Source organism: Vulpes lagopus, chromosome 19 (genome assembly GCF_018345385.1).
Source record: "Vulpes lagopus strain Blue_001 chromosome 19, ASM1834538v1, whole genome shotgun sequence".
Classification (NCBI taxonomy): Eukaryota; Metazoa; Chordata; class Mammalia; order Carnivora; family Canidae; genus Vulpes; species Vulpes lagopus.
The window spans coordinates 27064813-27084873 of record NC_054842.1 but is presented as its reverse complement, the minus strand read 5'-3'; the positions used below and the strand labels follow the sequence as shown (position 1 = coordinate 27084873).

General features: G+C 44.1%; 1 protein-coding gene across 2 annotated transcripts in view; it reads right to left on the bottom strand.

Annotated features, from left to right (window-relative positions):
• The window catches only part of RFTN1 (raftlin, lipid raft linker 1), a 198097-nt gene that overhangs the window by 31898 nt on the left and 146138 nt on the right, over window positions 1-20061 (bottom strand). For both annotated transcript variants that reach the window (XM_041734082.1, XM_041734081.1), the window contains exons 6-7: window positions 17354-17557; window positions 6074-6189 (exon numbers count right to left, since the gene is read on the bottom strand). In XM_041734082.1, coding sequence (XP_041590016.1) covers window positions 6074-6189; window positions 17354-17557 — 320 coding nt within the window. The remainder of the gene's footprint in view (window positions 1-6073; window positions 6190-17353; window positions 17558-20061) is intronic.

Here is a 20061-nt window from a genome sequence, read left to right as displayed (position 1 = left end):
GCTCGGGTCCAGCTGTCGGGGGACCAAGTGCTCACAGGTGGCAGGCTGCTCTCCAGGCTGCTCATGCCACCCCACCCCCAACCCTGGTCCCAGCAGCTGAGCAGAGCACAGCAGGCTGACTCCCATGTGTTCCCAGACCTGTGTAGGCCAGTTAAGTTCATCATCATAATTGCATGTCTTCAGTTAAATTACTTAAACTGATGGTGAGGGTGAAAGAAGTTATTTCTAGGGAAACTAAGTAGAATGCTTTAAAGACTTGACAAAGTACAGTTACTTAAACATAACAACTGTGGCTGAATTAGAAGTTGGGGGGGGGCTGGAAAAGATTAAGACAAAATTATGAAAAGAAGGATTCTGCAGTGTGATGCCTTTCCTAGACTTCTAAGAAACTGACCCAGGACACTGACAAAGTCACACTGGGTGTGGTTTACAGAAGAAAGATGAAGTGGGGGGATCCCTGGGTGGCTCAGCAGTTGGGTGCCTGCCTTCAGCCCAGGGTGTGATCCCAGAGTCCCGGGATGGAGTCCCACATCGGGCTCCCTGCAAGAAGCCTGCTTCTCCCTCTGCCTGTGTCTCTGCAACCCTCCCCCCGTCTCTCAGGTCTCTCATGAATAAATAAATAAAAGTCTTTAAAAAATATATTTAAAAAGAAAGATGGAGTTCCAATCAGCAGACCTCAAACTCTAAAGATTGGCAAATATATGTGTACTTATATATCTTACATTTAAATATATGTGCAAGATAGGGATATGATTTCCTTTGGTTCTTTTTAACTTTTATCAACTAACTGGCCAAACACCATGCCAACTACATCCGCCAAAAGTGCTTTTACTGTTATCTGGTGGTCAGTTCTGGCAGCAAATTTCGCAAGAAGCACCAATGAGCTAGAAGGGATCAGGGAGAGGGATGAAGACGGCCTCAAGGGGCACCTGATGGTGTCCACAGCAGTGACAGGCCGTCAGGCTGAGGGTATGCAGAAGAGGGTCCCTGCCTCTGTCCTTCCAGCTCTTACTCTTGACCTACTCATCTATGTAGTTTCCCTTTTCCTTTCAAAGAAGGACCCTTTCGGCTCACACTCTGGATTGTAAACACCAAGATGGTAAACAAAATGGGCTCCTGGGGATCCCTGGGTGGCGCAGTGGTTTAGCGCCTGCCTTTGGCCCAGGGCGCGATCCTGGAGACCCGGGATTGAATCCCACGTCGGGCTCCCGGTGCATGGAGCCTGCTTCTCCGTCTGCCTATGTCTCTGCCTCTCTCTCTCGCTCTCTCTGTGACTATCATAAATAAATAAAAATTTGAAAAAACAAAAACAAAATGGGCTCTTGTGTGGCTCAGTTGGTTAAGCGTCTGTCTTCAGCTCAGGTCATGATCCCGGGGTCCTGGGATTGAGCCCCAAGTCAGGCTCCCTGCTCAGTGGAGAGCCTCCTTCTCCCTACTGCTCATGCTCTCTTTCTCCCTCCCAAATAAATAAATAAATAAATAAAATCTTTGGGAAAAAAAGAAGATAAAAAGAATACCTATTACAAATGTTCTATGGATGGGGCAGCCCCAGTGGCTCAGCGGTTTAGCGCCGCTTTCAGTCCAGGGTGTGATCCTTGAGACCCGGGATTGAGTCTCACGTCGGGCTCACTGCATGGAGCCTGCTCCTCCCTATGCCTGTGTCTCTGCCTCTCTCTCTCTCTCTCTCTGTGTGTCTCTCATGAATAAATAAATAAAATCTTCAAAAAAAATGTTCTATGGATGGACTTTTATCATACTACTCACAACTGCCTTTAATTTAGGCCACAGGCTTCCAACTGAGAAAAATGCAATGTGTTTGGCTCCATACTTTCTCTAGCCAACCTCAGCTGTGCTTTCAGAACAAGATCAAGGCAACAGGGAGAGGATCTTTCTAGTTGATGACCCTCGGTGACCAATAAAAGAAAGTGCTATTTGCTTACTATATGCCAAGTACTACACTCACAACTTTTTAACATATTATTTTCTTTCATTCTCAACTTTGAGAGGTTAACAGTATCTCCACTCATACAACTGAAAGATGGATAAACAAAGAGGGGATGATTTACTTTTCATATATTCAGTCAGCCGGCTGGTAATTAGAGAACCAGGATGGATTGCCAGGCCAGACTCTAAATTCTCTTTCCAACATATTGCAGTGTCTGCAGAACTGTGAAGAGCTAGGTAGGCTTTCTCATGAAAGCATACATGTGCACAGGTGGACAGGGAAGTCAGGAAGCTGTGGCTAAATGAGAACGGCACATCTGTACATGCCACTGAGGCTACCAATCTGCACAGGAGTAAGGAGGCAAAAAGCAGCAGGACAGTCCCAACTGTGAGAAAAGGGAAAAAGCTGGTCAGAAATGTTTTGCGGCCAGAGCCCAGGAGTTTATGGGCTTGCCTGAGAGGATAGAGGTTGCCAGAAAGGCAGGGTCAACCATGAGCCAAGAGGGACCTGCCCAGGGCTTGAACAGAAAAGGTCTTTCCAAGATGCCAAAAGGGTGGAGAGGAGAGGACGCCATTGGGGTCTCAAGGGTGGAAGCTGAGGTTGCTGGACAGATGCCCACATACCTGGAGGGGCAAGCAGAAGAGGGGCTGATTGTAGGGGCAGGCGGGGGTGGTCCTACAGAGCCTCTTCAGAGAGCTGAGCCATGGGAAGACCTGCCCTGGACTGGATGCTGCTGGGCCGTGCTGGGACACAGCTGTATACAGGTGGTTCTGCTAAGGCAGAGATTCTCAAGGGTGGGCTTGAAAAGGAAACGCGGTAGGGAGAACTTGGATATCTGTGTGTTTTAAAACTCTCAAATGATCCAAGCTCAATTCTGAGAAATGTATGTGTATGTAATGCTGGATGAACCAAAAGGCTTCAGCCCAATTCAGGAAGCATTTGCTGGAAGCCTTAGAGAACAGAGATGACCAACCCCCAGCCAAGAAACTCAGCGTGAAGGAAGGAAATTGGATAAAGAAATCACAGTGATCATAATAGGAATAGACAGACTTATGCACAGAGAATTATAGAAACACAGAAGAAGAGTCTTTAACTCTGAAGGAGTTTAAAAGGCTTCCTGGAGGAGGAGACCTATAAGCTCACCCTAAGTCTGCTTATACCAGCTTTCAAAGAGGAAGAGAAATCCATACATGCTAAGGGGTACAGTCTGTCCAGAAGAGATCTTCCCTCCTTTCATCCTCCAGAGATGGCAATCAGAGGCTGATGCTGCTAAATGGACAAGGGTCTGTTTCTACTGTGGGAAATCTGGGAACACTCCAAAGGCGCTAGAGAAAAGAACAAGTCTGAAGACTTGTGCAGAGAAAACTGGCGAACACCTACATCAAAACCATTAATCCACTTGTCACCATCAGGAAAATTAAGAAAATGTGTTTCTGCCTAGCTGGATGCCAGCCACACCTGCCTATCATGTTGACGTGTGATAGAATAAAGGCCTAGCCAGTGATGTGCTGCTAAATGCTTACAACTGGTTCTGAGGGGGGGAAAAAAACAAACCCTGATTTCTGAGGTTTGCCAGTTTTCATGGCGCAGTACTTCCACTGTGGCCAACTTCAAGTTACCAATCTGACTGAATCTGTCACCGAATATGGAGCTGGGAAGAAATGCACAGGCCTGGCTTTGCAAGCTGGTACACACCACTGGGTCAATCATGAGTCTTAAAACCCTAGCTCATTTCCAAGGATCCCTGGAGAAAAGCCACAGCATTCCTGCAGTGAGTGTGTGTGTGTGTATGTGTGTGTGTCGGGGGCGGGGGGGATGCAGAGAGAAGAAGATAAGGCACAATGATGACACGACTAAAAACTAGTATCACTAAATTAATCAATGCACAAAAATTAGAGGTCATGACAAAAGAGTTCAAACATCTCAGAAAGAAATAAAATTAACAAATAAACCCAATGAAAACCAATTTGCCTATCCAGGAACACTTTCTGGGTAAATGTTAATCTTTCCCGATCTCAGCTCTTAACCCATAACATTGATCTCTGAATCAAAAAGACAATCGTGTTCTTATTTCCTTATTTCTTATTTGCTGTAACCTTATCTTCCTCCCACAAACATTTTAGATAGGATGCATTCATTCCAGTTATGCATCAAGGTCTCAGTTAGTTTCAAAGGCTAAAGAAAGCCAAGCCATTGGGGTACTTTCCCCCATCACGACTTTCATCAAACAACACACTAGACATCTGTACTGTTCTTTTAGAGACTGGTTCTTGAAACTGTGGATCAGAATCCCCTGGAGGGCTTGTGAAAAGGGATTGGCAGGCCCCAGACTTTCTGATTCAGTTCATCTGGAGTGGGGTCCCAGAATCTGCATTTCTAGCAACTTCCTAGGTGATGCCAAAACTGCTGGTCCTGGGACCACATTTTGAGGTTTTGGATCATTGCCATCAAATCCCCTTTCTTGAGGAAACCGCAATGCCCTCCTTCCCTGAACAGTCATGTTAGTGTGCAGACAGCAAGAGATGTGACACACGTCCCGTGGCCTGCCGATCACTTCCATACATGCACCTGTTTCCATGTATGCACCTTCCATATAAGCACCATGTGTGGCTTGCTGTTACAGCCAAGTGTTATAGAGCAAACAGAGTTACTGGATGTTGAAGCATGTGGGCTGTTTCAATAGGGTCCTTAGGATCCTCAGTTGCTACCTCTGTTATGTCATATTTTATCCAATCACATGCGGTGGGCTGGATGAGCAGCATGGCCCCATCTTAAATTCAGGAAGCTTTGGGCCGAGAGGGTCTTGACCTGCCCTTGTTGGGCTCTCCACATTATACGGAGCTTCACCTCCTTTGCATTCCATTTCTGGTGAAGGGAGCAGAGGTCCACTGAGACCAAAGTCAGGCAGGAGGAGCTCACAGAGCCTGACAGCAAACCAGGTCATCACCAGAGTCCTACCTTTCCTTAAGGACTCTCAGCCCCCAATCTAACTGGCCCTGAATGCTGTGTTTTTGGAATTCCTAGGTCTCACTGATTACTATAGTTTTCCTTTGCACTCTTGCTTTCATACTTGCAAGCATCACTGCTCGCATGCAGGCACGCCCCCACCAGCTCCACTGCCAGTCTCACGCCTGCTCAGAACTGGGTAACAGTGCCCTTGGGACACCAGCTGCCATCCAGCAACCAGGTAAGGGAGTCGCCTGCCATCAGGTTGCAGTTCCAGAAGGCACGAGGGCATGGCATGCACCCACGGTCTGGTGGGTCCTGGCACCTTATACTCCTCACAGAGACCTGCACCCACATCTGTCTTACTTTGGCATAGAGAGCCCGGTTTGGCAAGGCTCCTCAGGGCAATGCCAACCCTGTGTTCTACTCAAGAAATCAGTTCAGAATTCAGTCCTATATGTTCAAACCACTTATCCCTTTATCCAAGATATGCGCTGGGTAAGCAACTAGTCTGAAAAGCCCATCCCCCTACAGTTGGGAGAAATCTCCTCAAAGTACATACTGGCAAATCTCAGAAATAAATCAGCTCTTCCAGGGTCCCAGTGGAACATGGCTTGAGGAATTCCTCTGCCCACAGCAGTTTGGTGGCTTCGTGGGTCAATATTTCTCAAAGACATCCCTCAGCACTTACTGTGAAACCTTGGGTCAGGGACCTAACCCCTCTGTGCCTCAGTTTCTTCATCTGTAAAATAGGGGCAGTCATGCGCTTGCCTCCTGGGCTTACTGCACAGAGTACATGAGTGTACGTGCACAAATTTCTTCTAAGGATACTTGGCAGAGGGAGCCATAGGGTCTAACTCCAACAATAATGCCCTTATTATGGTAGCCACAAACTGTGTGCAGGCCTCATTTATGTCACTTAGAATTTTCAGTTATAGGCAAATTAGTGAAAGAAGAATCTCCTTCCACCCAATGATCCAGCACACACATGTGTTTTTCCTACAGAAAGGGAAAGTGGGGCCCCAACTGGAGGGTGTGGCAGTATGAAATGGGCCTTGGAGGGTCTACCCAGGTCAAACTGCCTTTCAGAGAAGATCTGCAACAGACATGGTCAGACCCAGCGAGCGGATGAAACAATCACTGTCCAAACAAAAGAAGCACCACTGCCAATCCCACACTTACTTCCAGGACTGTCCATTGTTCGACAACAATAGCATCATAGGCCTGCATGGTTTTGCTATCTTCTGTGGAAACAGCTTCAAAGATGAATACTCCATCTGTCAGGCTGTGTAAGGAATCTGTGGAAAAAGAAAAAGGCGGGGGGGGGGGGGAGAGTTCTGTAAACCGTCTGTGGCAGAAGCCTTACAAGCAGCGAAAATTTTCACTGCATTCATTAATAATCCCAATCAGAACATCTTTTCAGCATGTTAATTAAAGAAGGCACACACAGCCATAGAGTCTAGCCCCATCAGAATGAATGAGACTAATTTACCTCGCAGTTTTGAATAATATCCTTGATTTTATGAGCCCAAATTTCATTGTTAGCAATCACCATTTGATTTCACGCTTTACCTTCTTCTTCACGCTCCAGCGTCAGGATGCACTGGGGTGAACTTATTCAGGGTAAAACACAGTCATTTAGAGACAGTTTTTAGAAGAAAACTATATTTAGGTGAAAGGATTTTTTTTTAAAGGGGGAGAGATAGAACACACCTGATCTGAGCTTGGCGGATGCATTCTATATGCGCTCATTCTTGGGAGTTCCTCACGATGTGGGCAGCTGAACAGACAACACTTTAGCTAGCTCTTGTCAAGAAGCAGAATTTGAGGGAAAGGGGAATTTTCACAAAGGATTTACCACTGAAAATGTTTCCTCGGGCATTGCTCTGGTCGGTATCCCAGGGTCTGAGTTCCATACAATTCCACAAAAGTATTAAACAGATAACAAGATTCAAGAAGGATTCATGGTCTTACACAATGAGAGTATAAAGAGAATAACAAGGTCCCTACCACAGCAGGAATCATTAAGATAGGTGCTATCTGCCCCTTCCCTTTTCTTAATGGCTCCTAAATGCCCTAAATTCATTTAGATAAGAGATTGTGGGAAAGAGGTCTTGGAGAGAGAAGCAGGTGGCTTGGATCCATGCCCTATCATGAAAAGTGATGTGATCCCTTTCAGAGGTTTGGTCTCTTATCTGTGAAATGGGATTATGGATATAGAATGACTCCTGGACCCTAGATTCTGTTCAACAAAATCAATCACACTGCTATGTACTGAACTGTATCTCTCCTCACTCTAAATTCATATTCAAAGCACTAACTTCCAAAGTGACTGTATTTGGAGATAGGGCCACTAAGACAGTTAATGAAAGTTAAATGAGGTCATCAGGGTGTGCCCTAATCTGATAAGGCTGATGTCCTTACCAGAAGAGGAAGACACCAGTGTGCCTTCCTCCCTTCTCCTTGCATGGAGGGAAGGCCAGATGAGGACCTAGAGAGGGAGGGTGGCTGTCTACACATTAGGAAGATACGCCCAAACAAAAACTGAATTAGGTTCAATTTAATGTGCTTAGCCAGCACCTTAGCTGTGGACATCTAGCCTTCTGAACCATGAGAAATAAATGTCTATTATCTAAGCCATCCAGTCTGTGGTATTTTATTATGGCAATACACGCAGAAATATATTTAATGATATACTATTTTTATTTTAAAAGAATAATTCACATAATAATACAATTTTTTGAAATTTTATTTTATCAGAAAGGGAGGTAAATTCAGAAAATCCTTTGAATCACACGAGTTCAGGAATTGCCAGCATTTTCAAGAAGCCACAAAAAACAAGACTGGCAGATGTAAATACTTAACAAATATTTAGCTTCTGTCTTCCAGTAGACATCATAAACAAAATCGAAAGGCCATTAAGTGAGAAAATTATTTGCAACAAAAAAGACAAATAAATAAATGGCTACGCTTAACATTCTTTATATGTGTATAAAAAGCTTACAGTGCTTAAGGGAATTTTAACTGCACGATCTTTCTGGAGAGCGATTTCACAAGGTCTCAAGAGCCTAAAACAGAAAAGTCCATCCTCTTTGACCCAGAAATCTTACCTCTTTCAGTCTATTTTATGATAATAACCACTAAAGCCATCAAATATTTATCTACAAGGAATACTTATAAAATTACTTGAAAACATAATCTAGGGGCTCCTGGGTGGCTCGGCTAGTTAAGTGTCTGACTATTGGTTTCAGCTCAGGTCATGATCCCAGAGTTCCGAGATCAAGCTCCATGTCAGGCTCCATTCTCAGCATAGAGTCTGACTGAGATTCTCTCTCCCTCTTCCTCTGCCCCTCCCACTCATGTGCTTTATCTAAATTTTAAAAAAATGTTTAATTTAAAAAACATAATCTAAATGCTCAACAATGCAAATATTAAACCATAGACAAATAGTTAAGTAAGGCAGGAGACTTTCATACAATTAAATACTATGTGGTCACAAAAGAATCATGGGAATTTAATGATTCAGAAAAATCCTTAGAGACAATGTTATAAAGAAAAAAAAAAACAAGATACAAGACTACAGTATGAGCTGTATGCGAATTTTTATGTTAAAAAGGATTAGACAGACAAACTTTAAGGGAACACATAAAATCTAGTAGCAGGTATGAGTGGCAGGCTGAAGTATAATTTTAATTTTTTTAATCCTTTTCTACAAGATGAAGAGTTAACACAAACATAATACAAGTAACAGATAACACACACACACAATAATTTTCTTTTTCTGTCCTCCACATGGCTCTTGAAGACAGAACTAGGATCAAAAAGTTTTAGGAACTACGGGGAGAGAATTTTAGTACAATATAAGTAGAACCTCCTTAGAGTAGTCTAAAAACTGGTAGATAAAACTCAGAAGAGTGAGCACTGTGTTACTGGAAGAATTCAAACTTATACTGAAAACCTTTCCTAGCGGCTCATTCATTCATTCCAATGCTTACCTAGCATCAATCTCATGTAAGATACTCCTGTGGTCACCAGAGATCTTGCAGGCAGAAGGACAAATGAAGTCTATGCCCCACAGAGCTTACCTTGCAGTGAGGGAGGGAGTCAATAACATAATGTCAGAGGTAATAAAGGCTATAAATATATAAAGTAGGCTAAGGGGAGAGAGTGAAAGTGGAGGCAGTGGTTGGCTATTTTTGGAAGAGGTGTCCAGGGCATGTCTCTCCTTTTGAGTAGCAATAGGAATTTAATTAAGCAAGGAAGCCTTATGGATCTTTAGGGTTTGAGAGTTCTGGGTAGAGGACAGAGCTGGAGTAGTAGAAAGGCACAGTGAATGAGGAGCAGCCAAGGACCACAAGAATGGTGAAATCATAAGAGAAGAAAGTCAAGACTAAGAGAACTGATGGGGAGACCAGACAACTTGGGACTTATCCATGTGACTTGTCTGGCCAATGGCATATTAGCAGGTATGATGCAACAGGTGCTTGGCAGGCACTTGTGTGGTTGAGCTTAACCTCTTCTATCTTTGCCACCACTTTGAGAGGACATGCTCAGCTAGCCCATTGGTTCCAAGAAGCTGAAAGACACATGGAACAGAGATGCCCCAGTGGATCTCAAATGAGACCAGCTGACCCACAAACCTGAGAGTGAGCCCAGCTGAGGTCAGCAGAAATGCTTCATGGGGTTGCTTGGGCCAACCCACAAATACTCGAGAATAAGTTATTACTGTTTTAAGCCAATGATGCTGGAGTGGTTTGTTACACAGCATTATTATGGCAATAGTGACTGATACAATGTCCAACCTAAACCTAAGAAAGATGAGACTCGTGTACTTTTGGTTGGCTTGGGGGTATTCTTGATTATTTCAGAATGACAGAACGGCCTGGCCAGCTCAAAAAACCACAGCTATGAGAGTCATTCCTGTAGCACGGTAGCATTATCCAGATACTATTCCAATCTGACAAGATAATACTCCATTTCAAGTAAGATCAATGTAAGTTAATCAACTGCATGCTCCGGTTTCTCCTTTGTTTCCTAAACTGAGAGTCTGTTATTAAACAGCTTTGGCAAAAGTACTAAGCTTGCCTCTCTTATCTGCTCTATTATAAAGTTTTCTCCAAGTGTTTGCTTGATTCCCTCCTGAGAGATATTTTACAGAGGTAACCAGGGAAGAACAGGGCTGCTTTTCAGCTGAATCACATTACAAGTATTTGGGGCTTCAGGATAAGATGGACCAGAGTCAAGCTGATTTTTAAAGTTCTGAGTAACAAAGATCTAGCTGGAGCTCCTGGCACAGTAGGGATGCCCTAGAGAATTGCTTTGAATAAAGCTTCCTAAGTCCTGACCTGGGGATTCTCAAGACCAGAAGGGACTCAATGATTCCACCAGGATTATACTAACACACCACAAATTCCCACAAGGCTTCTACCAAAAGAGTTTATCTCCAATTTCCAAAGTCTTTACGTACAAATCTCAATGGAAAACCTGCAAGCCCTTAAAATGTGCCTACCATGTGCTTTGACTGACTAAAGAACCTGATCTGACATAACCATGATGATGTGTATTTAGCCTGCCAAGAGCACTGTATGGCTGAGCTGGAGTCCAGAAGGAGGAAGAAGACACTGCCAGTCAGCCAGACTTTCCCTCCTTCCTCCCAGGTCACAGGCCCGGAAGGAGGACTGTGTGGTCAGTGGGAAGAGGTATGGCCAGACCTGGGTTGTGAAGTAGGTATAAACCAGGTCCTTGTTTATACCACCTCATCCACTGTCTGCTTTCCAGCTCTCAGCCAGCTACTCTGCGATTCTGAATACAGAATGCTGATTCACTTAACTATGAAGCAAAAGTTCAGAATGGCTGTCAAAATTTGATCATCTGTAACAGCAAAAAGGTCAATGAACCACAGAGAGCAGACAGCTGGGCTTTTAAAGAGCCCCTTGTTTTGACGGCCTCGTCCACTCCCCATCTTCTCATTACCTTCTTGGCTCAGCCTTGCTGCAATGTGTGCCAGGCTAGGTATAAATAGGTCTAGCTTAGAGTGAAGGCTCCCAATGTAAAAGGTTAAATCGCCCTACATCTATGGAAAACACTCCATTATCACTGCATTTTTTATTAAAGTAAAGATGCTTCCCTACTGTGCACAGAGAGCTATTTGCCCTGATATTGTATAAATATTTGATGCCAATCTTTTGGCAAAAGGCCACCTTAACATTCCAAGCTTATGATTTACGAGAAGGATGTGCGAAATGGAGATTTGCCCTATTATTCCAAGAGATAAATTCTAGGGGGCCACTGCTCTTTCCCTGCAACCTCTGAGACCTAGCAAGCTAAACTTTGGGCTTATACTCATGGTGTTCTCCAAAGTCCAGCTGGAAATATGCACACAGTGACAAGTATGTGGTCTAATTTTGCGGGATGAAATAAAAAGTTACCATTCTCCTTTTAACAAGCTAGGCTGTATTAAACTGTTCCCACTGGGGTAGCTGGCCTAACAGATTTCCTTGGGTCTCTGAGAGCCCGCCCGTTCTCCCCATCAGAGGCTGTGCGGTGCTCACAGCAACATCTTGGTGCCAGGAATGGCACATGACAACTGTATAACCATAATTGCATGTACTTTCATCCCTACCTGTAACCTCACCATAAATGTAATCACTGTGAAGCCAATCCTAGGTCATGGTGCCACGTTGCTCCCCAAGCATATGATGCTTAATTGATATTATCAAAAGAGTGGGTAGACCTACTGCCTTCTACTTCCCAAGCACTCATGGCTACTCTTGGCCTGTCTTCACTCCTGTTTTCTAACTTTGAAGTGGTTAGTGATCTAGAGGAGGTATTACCTCGCTTCAGTTACAGCAAGGTGAGCCTGCAAGTTCAGAGCCATTTAACCAACCAGATGGGGAGGAAACGCTCTGATCTAATGCTTGCTGGATGTGAGGCACATGGGCCAGGCACAGTTAATAGTTTCCCACTGAATCCTTCCCCCAGATCTGCAAGGCTAGTCATTACTTTTTGGTGAGTGAGTGAATGGAGGCTGCAGAAGTTAAAACACGTGTCCATGTTCAAATGGAATGAATGCAAGGGCCAACCTAGATCTAAAATGTGGTTTGTTTGATCCCAAAGCCTATACCCTTTCAATCACTAATGAATATTTACTGAGCTACCATTCTGTGCCGGGCACTGGGGTTCCAGCCCAGGTTCCTAGCCTTATGGAGTTACCTGACTACTATGCCATACTCCACACCTGGCGTTTTAGTGGGATCACAGTGAGACTGGCCTTAGGGCTTCAGTTTGGGGCCAAATCTGTGCAGATGCCACACCTTCCTACATGGAGCAAAAGGAAAAAATGAAAATATACTTGGAAGTGGATCAGTTGTACATATTGACACAAGAGATGGTGTATAGCAATGAGAAAAAAATGATCTATAATTACATGTAAAAATGTGGATGAATCTCACACATATAATGAGCAAAAGAAACCAAACACGACAAGGGGATTCATTCATATACTCCATTCATCAAAAGTTTACAACTAATCTACAGTGTTTCTAACTGGGACTACAGTCACCCTCTGGGGATAGGGACTATGAAGAGGGCTTCAAGGGGACTGGTATCTTCTATTTCTTGACCTGGTACTTGTTACACAGATATATTCACTTTGTGAAAATCTACTGGGCTATTATCTTTACAATGTGCATAGTTTTCTGTATGTGTGTGATACTGCATTAAAAAGTTCATTTGAAGATGTGCTAGGGATACAAAGGAAAATGCATTTATGGTGTAAGTGACCTCTACCCTTCACAAGTGGCTCCTCTGAAACAGAAGCCATGTCTGTAATCAACAGTCCAAACATTCCCAGAGATGGCGGTGTTCCAAGGGAGTGGCTGCTGGAAGCACCTGGAACTGCCTCATCTCCCTTCCTTTCCATTCCGCCCACATCTAGCTCTTCAACTCCCCAGGTTCCTGTGATACACACCCTAACACCAGCTTCTCCCCTCACCTCCATTGGCATTACTTAGCATCATCCAAAAACCTTTATCGGTCATCTTCTGTATACTGCATACAGTATACAAACACTGGGATACTAAGAAGTAGAGGATGCAGAACACGCCCAGGGGTTTTTAAGTACGCCTGTGTAAAATATGTATCTCTGTGTATTTTATTTGAAATATATACATGTATATTTTGCAAATATAAAGTAATGTAGGTCATGCTAGGCATCAAAAAAGATGATATAAATATCAAGTGTCATCTCTTAATGAGATGCAACATGTAAAACTCAACATCATCTGGAAGGTGCTGTAGTCATGGTGCTTAATTTATCAAGGCTGTAGAACTAAATTCCAGTTTACAGAATAGAGAGGCTAGAGAATTAGGTAAATGACATCATGAAGTACCAACCAGACAAATAATGCAAGACATTCTGCAGGGTAAGAGGCCGGATTTATTTCAAGCAGCAAGGGTCATAAAAAATGACTCTTTTAGGTCAAAGAGAAGTGAGGCCATGGTCACCACATGCAGTGCATATTGGTGGACTGGGTTCTGGTCTGAACCACTTGCTGCAAAGGACATTTTTGAAACAACTGGAAACATCTGAATGTAGACTGGATAAGGATGATACTGCCAGAGATGTCAGGAGTATAGAGCTAGGAGAGGGTGACAGGAGGGCCAGGGGAGCTGGAGGGAGGAGAATTAGGACGGGCCAAGAGAGTATAGCGCAAGGGTGAGGTCAGGGAGATAAGGATAGGGCAAGGGTAGAATACGGAATGCAGAGCAAGGACAGGGTCAGCCAGGGGACAAAGGGAGGACCAGGGCAGGCAAGGAAAGTTGATGGTGGCAGCAGTAGCATCGGTGGCCTGTGATGGCAGCACAGATTCTGTAGGCCTGGAGGCCCTTGATGAGAAATCAGGCTCCTGAGTGGGTCTTCAGATGGTGGGCACCCGGCTCTACCTTGCCCTTACCCTTGAGAATACTCACCCAACTCCTTATCAACAGCAGAAGGATTCCCCTCCCAGCTTCTGCCACCCTCTGGAAGCACAGATTCTGACATTTGTTTCAGTGGGTGGTGTTTCTTTGTACCTATCTGCCCTACTGTCCGACCCACCCCTGTATGCATCCACACCAGTGGCTAGCAACCCAGGTCCTGCTACTTCCCTAAAGGTGACTCTGGAGCTCCCTTCCTTCCCAAAAGCCACCCAAGGCCTCACTGGGAGCCTAAACCTCTTGCCAACATGGTCACCTCCTTTACTCCCTCCTCACATGGCTTTTCCCTCCCCTTACCCTTCTTTCTTCCTACTACTCTCCTGCCACTTACTAACTGATAACATTAGCAATGACTTAACCAGTCTGTACCTCAGTTTCCACAGATATATAACAGGGATAATAACAGTATCTGCCTCATTGAGTTGTGGGGAGTAAATGAGTTCCTATGCTTGAACTGCTTAGACCAGCACAAGCACAGAGTGATTGCTAGGTGTCTTTTATCATCATTATGCTTCATTTTTATCTGTACGTTGGCTTGCCAGGCCTCAAGGGCACAGCTTCCCCAGCCCAAGACACCTGGTCCTTCTAAAGCTTAATAAATGATTCCAGGAGAGAAGCTCTAGAGACTGAGCAAGTCCCAAACTTGAGGACCACTCAAGTCTTTCCATGTCCATGGGTGGGCAAAGACTTGAAAACAGAAGCTGGAGTCTTAACTGAATAATTCAGGCTAAAACATCACCCTGTTTATGGGACAAAGTTCTCAAGAGTTTTACGACTCTGTGGAAAATATCTCAGAGTATAAATATCTATTTAAGAATCAAGACTGGTGTTTTTCCAGATGGCAAACAGCTTAAAGATATGCTTCTAGCTCTGCCAGCTTTACTTGTAAGAACACTAATTACCTTATTAGAAATAGGTTCCTTTTTATAATTATGATTAGCTTGCCCTTTTTTTTTTTTAATTCTGGGAAAAGAGCATATGTATATTTTATCCCTGGCCAATGGAAACCTTGGGCTTTTCCAGAGCAGAAACACCCTAACCCACTGAGTATTACTCCCAAGTCACATTCCCCTCCCATCAGAAGCATACAGGGTGAAATTGCATTTGAATTTTGAGTAGGTTTAAATAAATTTTGTTCTGAGAATTTTGCCATCCCTGAGACAAGCCATGCAGCTGTACTGAAGCCATAGACATGTCAGAGGCTTGGGGCTCAGCTTGCACAGTTGCAGTTGCCAGGGGAAATTTCATGTTCTGTCTTCAAGGCAGGAAGGTTGGATTTAAAGCAGCTAAAGCCAAGGGACGATATAACAGCATTTCATTTTTTTGTTTATATATATATATTTTTCTATTGGAGTTCGATTTGCCAACATATAGTGTAACACCCAGTGCTCATCCTGTCAAGTGCCCCCCTCAGTGCCTGTCACCCAGTCAACAGCATTTCAAATACTCAAGTCAAATCTGAAGAAAAAAACTGCATGAATTATCTGTATTTTTGGACTCAGGGTCAGAGAATGGGGTAGGAGGAAGTAGGGAGCTGTCTTGATTGCCAAAGCCACAATGGCCCAAAAGATGATTAATGGCGTTGTGAACTTTCAAGGTGTCCTCAGTTTGCCCCAGACATGCTGGTCAGCAGGACCAAAGAAAGTTTCTCTTTTGACACCCGAATTCTCCAAAGTGAGGCTGCCTGTGTAGCTGCTACCTTGAGTGCCTCACTGAACATCTTCAAGGTGTTAGGACAACTAACCATCAGTTTCCAAAGGAGAAATTTAAACAGATGTATGGCCACAGAGAGCCTCTACAGGCCTAAGAGCAGATAAAAGGGGTCATTAGCACAACCCAAGATGGGTGATGGGGTGTCTCTGCAGGAAGCAGGAGGCGAAGGGCTCCTCCCTGGCCTTCCCTAACGCCAATGGATCAGGGCTGTAAACATCTGCCCCAAGTAGATGCCACTTGGTGTCTTATGGTGCATTTCAAAACAGACTGTGATGTTTTCTGGCTTCCAGGACCTTTGCAATCACCCAGGGAAAGCCTCCTTGTATAGAGGGAGGTTACCAACCTTGCCACCAGAGAACCAAATCGATTCTTCATTAGTTGTATTAATGAAATAATATACTCTAGAACTGCACTAAGATACTACTAGCCAATAAGCACATATAGTAATTTAAATTTAAATTAGTGAACATTATATAACATTTTAAATTCAGTTCCTCAGTCATACTGGCCACATTTGAAGTGGTCAACAACCATGTATAGCTGGTGACTACCATCCTGGACAGCACAGAGACAGAACTTTCCCATCATCGCCGAAAGTTCTGTTGGACAGGGCTGCTTGAGGTGTATTCTTAATGAGCCAGCCACCTTTCTTATGTCATTCATCCATTCTACAAATGGTTCTGGCCCCTCATGCTATATACTACCTTCTGCTATTGTATTAATATTTTAAATTATATACTGATATTTAGATAGGAACAAGGGACTCATTTCCAAAATTAAGACCTGGCTGTGCCGTACAATGTTCCAAGGCTTCAGATGATTTAAAGCACACATTCAGAACTAAGACTGATGTCTCTTCTGCAGATATTTGCTGGCATTTCAAGGACTGCAAATAATGTAGAATCCAAACTCTGTTCCTGACTCGGCTAATTCTTGGAGAGAAAACTGTTCAACAACCAAGACACGGTGCTGTCAATGCCCCCCACCAGGTTTTGCTGGGATTAACAAATTTAGTGTTACCTTTCACTTAGGAATCCTGCTGACTGGCAGCCCTCAGGATCCTTACATGCTGGCATGTTGGCCTCACTCCCCAAACTGCCTCCCAGCTCTGATGGCAGGGAGTGACTCAACTTGCCTTTGTGTTAAGCCCAAACCCTTTCTTTGCCTGACGCATCCCCCCACCCCCACCCCGCTGTGGGCACACTCTCTGCTTTAGAAGAGTGGTCATCAATAGTCCTACTCCATGCAGCAACCCCCAGAGATAACTCATTATTGGGGAGGGGGTACTGGGTGCCATGAGACCCAGAAACAGTGTGTGTGTCTCCACAGAGCTTATAGAAACTAGGTAGTTCAACTGACTTCTCTGGGGTTAATTCTAAGGTGCTGCTACTGCTACATCCAACTGTAATACTGTCTACAAACAATTTGCACTTTCGGAGCAGCATGATCCCAGGGGGTAATTAACAAACGGGGAATAATCTTTTTAAAGCCTTTAAAGCAACATGGATTGAGACTATCATCAAAAACACAGAATCACTTCCCCTCCTCTGTCATTTTAGAAGATACTGGGCTGACTCCTAGAGAGGTTTAGGCAGGAGAGGTGGTGGATTTTGCAGACAATTCCTCAAAACGTGTTAATTAGAAATCAAACACAACGAGTTCAATGGCTGTGGGGCTTTCTGAATGGGGCAGGCTCTGAAGTCGGGCTAAGAGGAAAAGAGAAGCAGAAAGCAGAGTTCATGAGGGCTTGCCCAAGGTTTGTAACTTCCATACCATTGACCATGCCAAGGTAGAAGACTGCATTCACCAGCATGCCTCCTTTCCGGAAGTGGTCACTCATGTGCTCCAACCAGTTGGCGTCCAAACTGCTCACCGTCTGGCCATTCTTGGAGACTCGGAGAGGAATGCTGACGGGATAGTATTGCCGGCACTTCTGCTGGCTCTTCGGTTTGTTGAAAAGGGTGAGGATCTCCATTTCTGTTGGGATTGGTAAAAGAGGCATGAGAGTAGAGGTCAAATTAGTGCTAAAAACCTGCCTCATTGCGTCTAGTGGAATCTTTTACGAGCCTTAAGAAATGATATCAAAGGTAAACTCTGCTAGATTGCACTGTTGCCAAATAATAAAACCTGATTCCAGCTTATAAATTAGGGAGCCTTGAAAATGACATGGACGCAAAGGTTGAGCTTCCAGTGGGGAATGGGTTTTGAATCTGGCATATAATGAATAACTGTTATCTGGGATCAGTTTGTACAGTCATGTGTTTGTGAAGACATTGTAGACATTTCTAGAGATTCATACAAAGGTGTTTTGGGGGAAAAAAACAGTGGGCATATTTGAGTAAGAGCTGGTCTTTAAAAAAAAAAAAGGTGAATATACAAGGTACATAAAAATAAAAATATGGCTCTAATTCCAGGAACCTTGTACACCCCTGAACTATTTATAAACTGCAGTGGTGTTTCCTGGGGCTGAAACCATAATACTTAATCAAGTACCTCAAAAATACACCATTGATATGTAAAAATAAATATGTTCCCGTAAATGTTCCCAGGCAGGAGTGGTAGGTAGATGGCACCAGGAGTGAGGCTCTGAGCTTTCCTTTCATTTATAGCACAGTTCTTCAAAAATCAATACTCACTACCACCCAGCAGCTGACCCACACCAGCCCTACATGCTGCTGGCCATCAGTGAGCAGTATCAGCCTCCAGGAACAATTACCTGGAATTTCAATCTAAGTCTTGAAGGTCTATTTTTGTGTTACTCATTTAGTCAAGCAATCAGAGTTTACCCGGCTTAAAAAGCTTTGCTTACACAGGCTAGTCAGGAATATGCTTTGGTTTCCAAAAATATCTATTGGAATAAAAAGAAAATCCCCACCCTTCTTTCAAAGAAATATTTTAAAGGTCGTAAACAATGGTTGACATTAGCAAAAAGGACAACTACACTTAATGCTCACTGCAGGAGAGATCTGGCCTAGAGCCACATTCTGGGACATGGTCTCCCAACCCTCAGTATCTCACAATTTTGCAGTATCCAAACACTAGCTGAATTATTATATTTCTAAACAGAATCACTTTCCTTTATTTAAATAAATGAATTTAAAAAGGAAACTTGGCTTTGTGGCCATAAGGGAAACAACTACCACTTGCTATAAACAGAAGGGGATGATGAGGCACATTCACACCAAATATGTCCACCCACATAACATCTAAAATTATCCCACATAGGTACTGTATTCCGGGCAAAGGAAGTCTTTTACAGCTCCATCTGAGCAAACAGCAGCAGAGATCTCTGGGGAGCAGTGCCAGGCCATGACACTTTATCATCTGCAAGAGTTAAGCTACCAAGGGGCCATTTCAAGTTATCCATTGGATAGAACCAATTAGGAAGGAAAGGGGCTCATCTTCAAAAGTAGCCACCTGGATTTTAAGCAACTGAATTGAGCCTGTTTATTATCCCCACTCCAAATTACCTTTCACAGTCCACTTGCCTAACTCAGGAAGCCACCTCTAGCCAGTAAACGCTTTCACACAAGAAATTAGGTCCTGGTGTCCGGAGGTAGTAATCTCCAGACTACTTCATGACTTTGAAACACACTTGAGAAATGGAGTCATGCAAAGAAAGGCTTGTAACGGAGGGGAATCAAGCAATGGATTGGAGCTGACGGGATAGGATGTGAACTATATGATTCTCCAGTCCTAGGTGCTAGGGGTTCAAATAAAAGGCACGGCTACTAAAGACGAGGATAAGCAATGCTTTTTTCCTGACTTCATCTAGATTTCTTCCAAACCAAACCCTGTAAGTTTCTGAGTGCCAGTAATTGATTTGGGAAGTGGTCCCAGGAAACAGAGCAAGGGAGCAGGGGTAGGAAATAAGCAAGAGAAGAAAGCCTGTGAAGGGTGCCTTCATGAGCAGGTTACTGCTATAGCTACAGGGGTTCAGTTAACAGGAGCCCCTGAGGCACTGTGTAGAACACACCTCAGACTGCCTTACCAAGGGGCAGGGAAGCCAGGGCATTTATCCTCAGGGATTGAGGGCCACTCCTGAGGTCTGAATTCTCTGGGAGTGTCTGGCCTACTGGGGCGTGTCCCCATTCCAGAGAACATCTGCAGACAGAGGCTAAGAAAACTGTCCTCAGGTGATCCCAGGGTGGCCCAGAGTACCAACTACCATGGTGTGCTACGGTCAAGCACAAACACATATAGAGATTTTTTTAATATAAAGATTTTATTTATTTACTCATGAGGGAGACACAGGGAGAGAGGTAGAGACATAGGCAGAGGGAGAAGCGGGGTCCCCACAGGGAGCCCAATGTGGGACTCGATTCCAGGAGCCAGGGATCACGACATGAGCCAAAGGCTCAACCACTGAGCTACCCAGGTGCCCCTAAACGCAAATAGATTAAAAAGAAAAATCACAGCCTCTACATGGGAGAGGCGAGTGGAGAATTTGACGGTGGCCAAAGTCCAAAAATACATGACAA